Source organism: Leptosomus discolor, chromosome 5 (assembly GCF_034619465.1).
Source record: "Leptosomus discolor isolate bLepDis1 chromosome 5, bLepDis1.hap2, whole genome shotgun sequence".
In the NCBI taxonomy this organism is placed as follows: Eukaryota; Metazoa; Chordata; class Aves; order Leptosomiformes; family Leptosomidae; genus Leptosomus; species Leptosomus discolor.
Window position 1 is genome coordinate 27434911 of NC_141395.1, and position 7340 is coordinate 27442250.

The following is a 7340-nucleotide window of genomic DNA, read 5'->3' on the forward strand; positions in this document are numbered from 1 at the left end:
TTTGTAGGTCTTCAGCTCACTGTTTCGACACTTATGCATGTACCATGGTTTTTAAGGTTTTTTTAATATGGAATTTTCCACTAAGGAAAGAGTGTAGACCACTTATAATTTCTGAAATAATTACCTTACAACTGATCTTGGTCAATAAAAACAAAGACTCATTTCTGTGTATTTTCCCTGACACACCACCAGGCAGAACTCCAGGTTTCATTGCTGTGAGTTCTTCCTCAATAGGAATGAGTGAGAACAGGGTAGGGTTTGTTTGTTTTTCTATCTTTAGATACTTTATATATAAACAAAAGAATGGAATCCAACTCTAATTTCTAAAACTATTTGGCAAGATGGTTCATTGTACAGAAGTACTGTGGGTTTTTTTTAAATGTATTTTTAATATGTCAAAAGCAATTTTTCAGGTCATGGTGGATCCAGTTTTGATCAGTTACAATACTGAAATAATTGCAAGAATTTTTACTGTTACATATGATAGAAAACATTTGTTTTACTTGGTCTCAAGACTTAGTTTAGAATTGTTTCTGGTAATTCCTATTACCCCTGCAATTGTATGTTGCTTTTTAATATTAGTTTATTAAAATTCTGGAACAGTATCTTCTGGAGAAAGCGATGCGCTGTTGTCCTCTGGTGAATTTGGGAATCTTGATTCTCCTTGAATCTACTTCCCTTTGCTTGGGGAGTCCTCCTGAAGGTACTGGGCCAAAGTCTGGTTAAGTTCAGGCACATTTTTCATTTGGGCTGTGTAAAACCTGAGGCTTCAGCCTCTTGGGGATCTTGTGGATGTAACCTGGAATTCCACCATTTTGGATCCCTTTGCCATAGCTGGGGCATCAGCTGTATCACAGGCAATGATGGGTCCCCAACTTCCAGCCCTCTTCTGTTGCTTCAGAAAACCAAGAAGGGATTAGCTGCAAGTCATGACCGTCACCTGTGCACTGTACCTGGAGAGATTTTATGTCTCAGGCACATACCAGGCAGAACAATTTCTTCTGTCAGAAGTATGGCATCAGGAAGGGAAAGGCCACTGACCCCAACAAGCCTTAAAAATAGAGTCCTAGGGCTGTGCTGGGTGACCCAGTGTGTGGGGGGGTATGACTCAACACCAGAGTTTCCTCAACATGTGGAAGCAGGATAATCGCACTATAGCCTTAGTTAATTAGCAATATGGTCATAGGAGAGGAACATTGTGAGTAGTTCTTTCCTTTGAAAGAGACCACGATAGACCTTCCTGTGGGAGTCACGAGCAGAGATTTCAAGATTTGGCTTGATATTAACAGTAAGAAAAAACAAATATCATGGAGGCATCAGAAGCAGCAGCAAAGTAGGGCAGGAAGAGCTCTTCTATTTTATAAGAATGAGGAAAAAACCCTAAACTAACTGAAATAACAAAACTTGCAAGTGATTTATAAAATGGAGCCTCTAGTTACCAAAATGCCTAATTAATTTTCCTTATTATGTTGCTCATAACATTACAATACTATTTTCTCTAAAGTATCACAGTAGCAAACATTCAGATAGCCTAGGTTGATTGTATAAGTAAATTCCATTGGCTAGAGGTGTTGAATTTTGTTATTAACCTTGGAAAAAAATAAAAGGTAATTGAAAAGGTTTCTTGTGGTTTGGAAATGCCTTCCAAATATTCATTAAACATTTAAGCAACTAAATTTGCAGAATATGTTCCTGACATTGGCACTGGTTCTGTGGTATTTCTCTCATCAGATGGAAGTACTGTGTGTTATGCAGAGTGCATTCATGCATAAACAATATCATTTTCATAAATTAAAACCTCCCCTGCAGAAGGAACATCTGTGCCTGCCTTTGAATAAAAGATGGTGGCATGTGAGTTGCCCCTTGACTGACTAGAAGAATCCTTATGTTTAAGAAGGCGCATAACCAAAAGACGAGCAAGCCTGGGTCAGCTTTTCAATTTTATCTGAAAAATTGTCATTCATTCCGCGCTCCCCCCGCCCCCCACCCCCCCCCCCCCCCCCATCCCCCCCCCTCCGCGAGTTATCCAGAATATATTTAGCTGTGTTACCACTGCCTGGGAAAGGTTAATCGGGTGCTTGAAAAAGTTGCCTTTTGCTTTCTTCCTTTTCCAGATGCAGCAACAGTTTCGGGGTGCGGAGCTGCGAGTCGGGCAAAACGCGGGGAGACGCTGCAAAACGCGTCAGCCGGCGTCGCAATTAATGTTCAGCGTGTTTTTAGCACGAAAGCCTGGCCGTGAGGGTGCTGCGGTGCTAATGTAGGTTTGCAAGGCTCACGCGTTGGACTTCCGTAGCTATAAACACCTTTAAAAATGGACGTCAGTAGCTTGATTTCTCGTGAAAAAATGCCCTCGTCCACAGGAGAGCCTGTTGGCTTTCTGCTGGGTTTACGGGAAATATGTGTGAAATGCCTCTGCTTTGCGGCAGGTTCATACAAGGCATTTCAGGGAACGTCTGAAATCGGTTTCGGAGAGTCGGAGGCAAAGACCTGTTGATAATTGTTCCTGGTCATTCGGGGAACTGCTCTCCCGCAGGTCGTGTCTCCGGGTTCCGAAGCCCTAGCATAATCAACGGCGGTTACAGCACGAGGGGACCGACGGCGGTGGGTGCCGGCTGGCTGGCGGGGAAGGAGCAGCGCTGCCGAGCGCCCCCAGCGCTCCCTCCGGGGCCCGGGAGGGAGGGGAGCCCTGCGGGTGGGCGGGCGGGCGGCAGCCGCAGCCCTGGGCCGGGCCCCCGCCCGTGGGCTGCCGCAGCGGGCGCGGGGCGCCTGGCGCTCCCCAAACCGGCAGCCGCAGCTCCCAGGGGAGCCGCACTTCTGCCCCCGTCTCCCTAATTCAACAAATCAGCATTGCAAATGGCCGGGTTGGCTGTAAACACGCGAACAAAATCCGCCCCCGCTTCCCCCGGAACCCCTCAAGGTAAGTAAAGAATCCGCGTCCTTTTTTTTTTTTTTTAGTCCAATTTTATTCTACAAATAATAAGTGTTGCACCTTTCATGAGCTATCTGAATAAAACAATAATCCCATAGGAATTACTTACACTAAGAAAAAAAAATAATCACATTTAAGGAGAAATGCAACATTCGACCAAATGTTCAATACTATGTTGTTGCCAAAGGATGAATGTTTTTCTAAAATCCCAGTGTGCATTACACCATAATATACAGGATTACAAACAAAATTACAGTACAGATTGATTCCAGTTGAACCAGCGTTACATTTCAAACAGCACTTATTCTGGACTGCATTGTACATGCAATAGCTATTGTTCTAATTACGGATTAAATGGTTTGAATTTGTTTCAAGCTACCGTACTAATCGACTACAATAGGTATATAGCCCGACTTTAACAACCTGATTAGTTTTAGGTTCCGATTTATCAAATGAGCATATGACAACCACGGATTGTGTGAACATGTATAAAATCATGCATTTATATCATCTGGAAACATTAATATCTTCAAGTTCTCTTCAAAAAAACCACGGAATGCCAAGGGGTTCAAAGACTAAAAAGAAACAGTGCAAATTGTATGTGATAGTCAAGCAGCTTTCGATTTAAAAAGGGTGTTGGCATTTGCTTATAATCTTTATATACAAGTTTGTGCAAGTAATGTGTTGAATTGATATGTTTTAATAGAAAATAAGTCTCTCGTTCTTATATCTTCTCAAGACCTAGGGGATCTGGTTCTTGCTGTAAGGGGGAGAGGAAAAAGGAAAGAAAAAAAGAAAAGAAAAAAAAAAGGAAAAAAATATTTTCATGGGAAAGAAATTGCCCGGATTGTGCATTTTTTTTTCTTCTTCAACTATTTGAAAGGAAAGAAGTGCTAAGGCAACATAACTTCTCTAAGCACTTTTCTGCTGGTTTAAATTAGTTAAATTATTTTGTATAAATTAGATATAATTCTACCTTTCCAATATGTATAAAAATTGATGAAGCTGCATGGTTTAAAATAGGAAATTCACGTTATAAAAAGTCATTAAAAATTCTGTACAAAATCACAACAAAATAATTCAGCATGGGAAAGGTAACAAGTAGTAAAACGTTGGTTGAAAAATATAGATTTCATATATATTTTGTAATTGGCCCATCGCTAGTTTAAAAATTGCATAGATCCTAATTATTGCTTGTGATTTTGTTATCCCGATCAGGTGATTGACGCGATCCCAATGCCCCTACCCCAGATTTACAGCCTCGCCCCGGGGAGCGGACGCAAGACGGCGGGTGAGCGGGGCCGCGGCGGCCTCCGAAGGCAGCGGCGGGACCCGCCGGGCTGCCCCCTGTAAACAGGACGGTGGCCGCCGGCGGGCGGCTGGGCTCGGCTCTTCCCCCTCTCCTTGTCGCGGCGGGGAAGGCTCAGTCGTGGAAGATGGCGTTGAGCTGGGCGCTGAGGACCCGCTCGTGGTGGGGGTGGCCCTCGTAGGGCGCCAGGCCGTCAACCGGGATGTCGCAGCGGGAGGCGGCGGCCGGGAAAATGGCGGCGTGGGCGGGCGCGGCGGCCAGCGCGGCGGCGGCGGCGGCGGGGTAGTGCATGGTGAAGGCGTAGCTCTTGTCGAAGTCGGCGGCCGGCTCGTGCTTGAAGGAGAAGTTGCCGTTGACGCTGAGGGGCGGGCTGAGCGGCCCGTCGAAGGCGGGGCTGGCGCCCTCCGCCAGGCCGCTCTCGAAGAAGGGCTCGATGGCGGCGCCGTAGGCGTGCGGCGGCTTGAGGTGGAAGAGGTGGGAGCTGTCCATGGTGCCGTAGGGCGGGCTGGGGAGCCCCGGCGACTGGTAGGGGTAGGGGTGGGCCGGGAAGGGGGCGCCCGCCGCCGCCACGTGGGGCGGCACCTCCTGGCTCTGCTCCGGGAGGAATGTCCGCGGGTTGAGCTGCAGGCAGCCGGCCACCAGGTTGGTGGTGGGCTGCGACAGGCCCTTGCAGAGGGTCTGCACGAAGGAGACCAGGTCGGGGCTCTTGCCCGAGCGCAGGATCTCGGAGAGTGCCCAGATGTAGTTCTTGGCCAGGCGCAGGGTCTCGATCTTGGAGAGCTTCTGCGTCTTGGAGTAGCAGGGCACCACCTTCCGCAGGTTGTCCAGGGCCGCGTTCAGGCCGTGCATGCGGTTGCGCTCCCGGGCGTTGGCCTTCATGCGCCGCAGCTTGAAGCGCTCCATGCGTGCCTTGGTCATCTTCTTCTTCTTGGGGCCCCGCCTCTTGGGCTTCTGGTCGTCGTCCTCCTCCTCCTCCTCCTCTTCCTCCTCCTCGTCCAAGTCGTCCTCCTCGTCCTCCTCCTCGCCGTTCCGCAGCGAGTCCTCCTCGGCCTCGCCGTGCAGACCCTCCAGGTCCTCCTCCTTCTTGTCCACCTCGTGCTCCTCGTCCTGCGAGCTGAGGCACTCGTCCGTCCAGCTCGGGGGGCCCTGGGGCTGTGGCTCGCCCATCAGCCCGCTCTCGCTGTACGACTTGGTCATGGTGAGCCTCTGCGTGGCAGAGGGGACAGAAAAGAGCCGTGTCAGCACCCGCACCGGCGGCCGCGGGGAGAAGCCACCCGCGCCCCTCTCCCCCCGTCCCCTCCCAAGGGAAGCCCCGGCTTCCCCACCGTGCCAGCGCAAACTTTTAATTGTCTCCACGGTCCTGCCTTATAATTAAGCTGACATATGTTCAAATGCCATTATGTAACTCGCTGATACTAGCGGGGAATATAAGCAGATTACGCGTGCGGGAGGCAGCCCGGGAGGGCGGCGCGGCGCGGGCAGAGCAAGGGGGTCGTTGGGGTTTTTTTAAATAAAACACATTGGCCGAATCGGGGAGGGGGAAAGGCAGGGGTGGGGACGGGACCCACACCCACAGGAGTGGATGGTCGCCCTGTCCCCGCCGCTCTCCGCGGCTCTCGCCCGCCGCCGCCTTGCGCGGGGCCCCCGCACCGCCCCGACGGGCGCCGGGCACCTGCTCCCCCGCCCGACGCTGCTCAACCTCTCCCGGCGAGCCTCCCACGCTCCCGCCTCTGCCCCCGGGGATTGCTTCTAGGTGCCCGCGGCGGGGTGGCAAGCGGCGGCGCTGCGCGGCCCCAGCCTGCCCGCGGTAACAGGTGCGGGACTGTCCCCGGCTTTTCTATCTCCGCCGGCGACGGGCAACGTCCCCCCGCTCCCCGCGGGTGCCTTTCGCAAGGGGCTGCGGCCGTCCCCCGGGCACACTGGGGAGGAACAATGCCGCCCGCCGGGGAGCCGCCTTCTGTGGGACCGTGGCGGCCGCCCTCCGCGGAGGAGGGGGAGCTGGAAGTTAGGAGGTGTATAGGTGGAAGCGCATATTCGTATGTAATGTGTGTGTGCATGGATGGACGCACATATACGTATTTATATGCGTGTATGGACGCGCACATACATTTGCAGCGCTATATATGTGTGTCTGGAAGCACATATACATCTCCATACACAATACATTTACGCACATACCTATGTGTGTGCGCGTATGGATGGATACAGGTGTGCGCACACACAGCTGCCTGCGCACACGGGCAGGAACGACCGCCAGTTCCCACGACCGCTAGCGACAATATAAACCGAAGCCGCTCCGGCAGCGGCAGATGCCGCCCGCCCCGACCCTGCAGGCTCCTCTCCCATCCCGGCAGCCGCTGCCAACCCCTTTCCCGCGGGGGAGTGAAACCCGGTTTCCCGTTACCTCCGTTGCTCAGTCTCTCCTGCGCGGTGACGGTCTCATAACCCCGGCTCAGTTCTCCGTGCGAGGGCGCCGTGTATTTTATTTTTTCCCCGAGGTTGCGTAGCGCCGGGCTCACCCGTTATATAGCGGGACCGAAGATGCGCGGCGGGGGGCCGGCACCGGGACCTGGGTACCGCGCCTGATCGACACCGCCCAACGCGCCTGCGCCCCGCCCCGCGCCACGCCCCGCCCGGCGGCACGCGCCATATGGCCGCCCACGTCAGGCGCCGCGGCGCAGTGTGTTAGGTCCTTGTGTCGTGTCGGCTCCCCTCCCCACGTGACACCCCTTATTTGTATGCGGCCGCGCGCCCGCCCGTTGAGCCGCCACGCCCTTTGTGGCCCGCCGGGCGCCGCCATCTGTCACCGGGCGTCCGTCCCCCGTCCCGTCCCCCTCCCCCCCACCCGGCGGCGGCGGGGCGGGCGCTGTACGGAGCGCCTTGCTCCGCTCCGCTCCGCTCCGCACCGCGCCCGTCCCGCCGCCGCCGGGGGGGCCGCCTGCCCCGACACGCGGAACCGCATTGTTCCCATTGTTCCGGGGTGCGGCCTCCGCGGGTCCCCTCCACCCCCTAATGGGCGCCTCTGACCCCCGGAGCTTCCCTATCCCCGTCCTTGCCGCTCCCCCACCGCCACAGCGTGGCTTTCTCCAGGGGAAGCGGCGT

At 53.4% G+C, this 7340-nt stretch overlaps 1 protein-coding gene across 1 annotated transcript; it reads right to left on the reverse strand.

Moving 5' to 3' along the window:
• Positions 1-4352: 4352 nt before the first annotated feature.
• NEUROD1 (neuronal differentiation 1) lies at positions 4353-5441 on the reverse strand. The gene has a single exon (XM_009953037.2). It carries the CDS (start codon positions 5433-5435, stop codon positions 4353-4355), a length of 1083 nt encoding a protein of 360 aa, XP_009951339.2. The 5' UTR covers positions 5436-5441.
• Between the last annotated feature and the right edge of the window lie 1899 nt (positions 5442-7340).

Bases quoted from the DNA above. Each gene is read 5' to 3' on its own strand.
- NEUROD1 (XM_009953037.2), bottom strand. From the start codon at position 5,435: ATGACCAAGTCGTACAGCGAGAGCGGGCTGATGGGCGAGCCACAGCCC.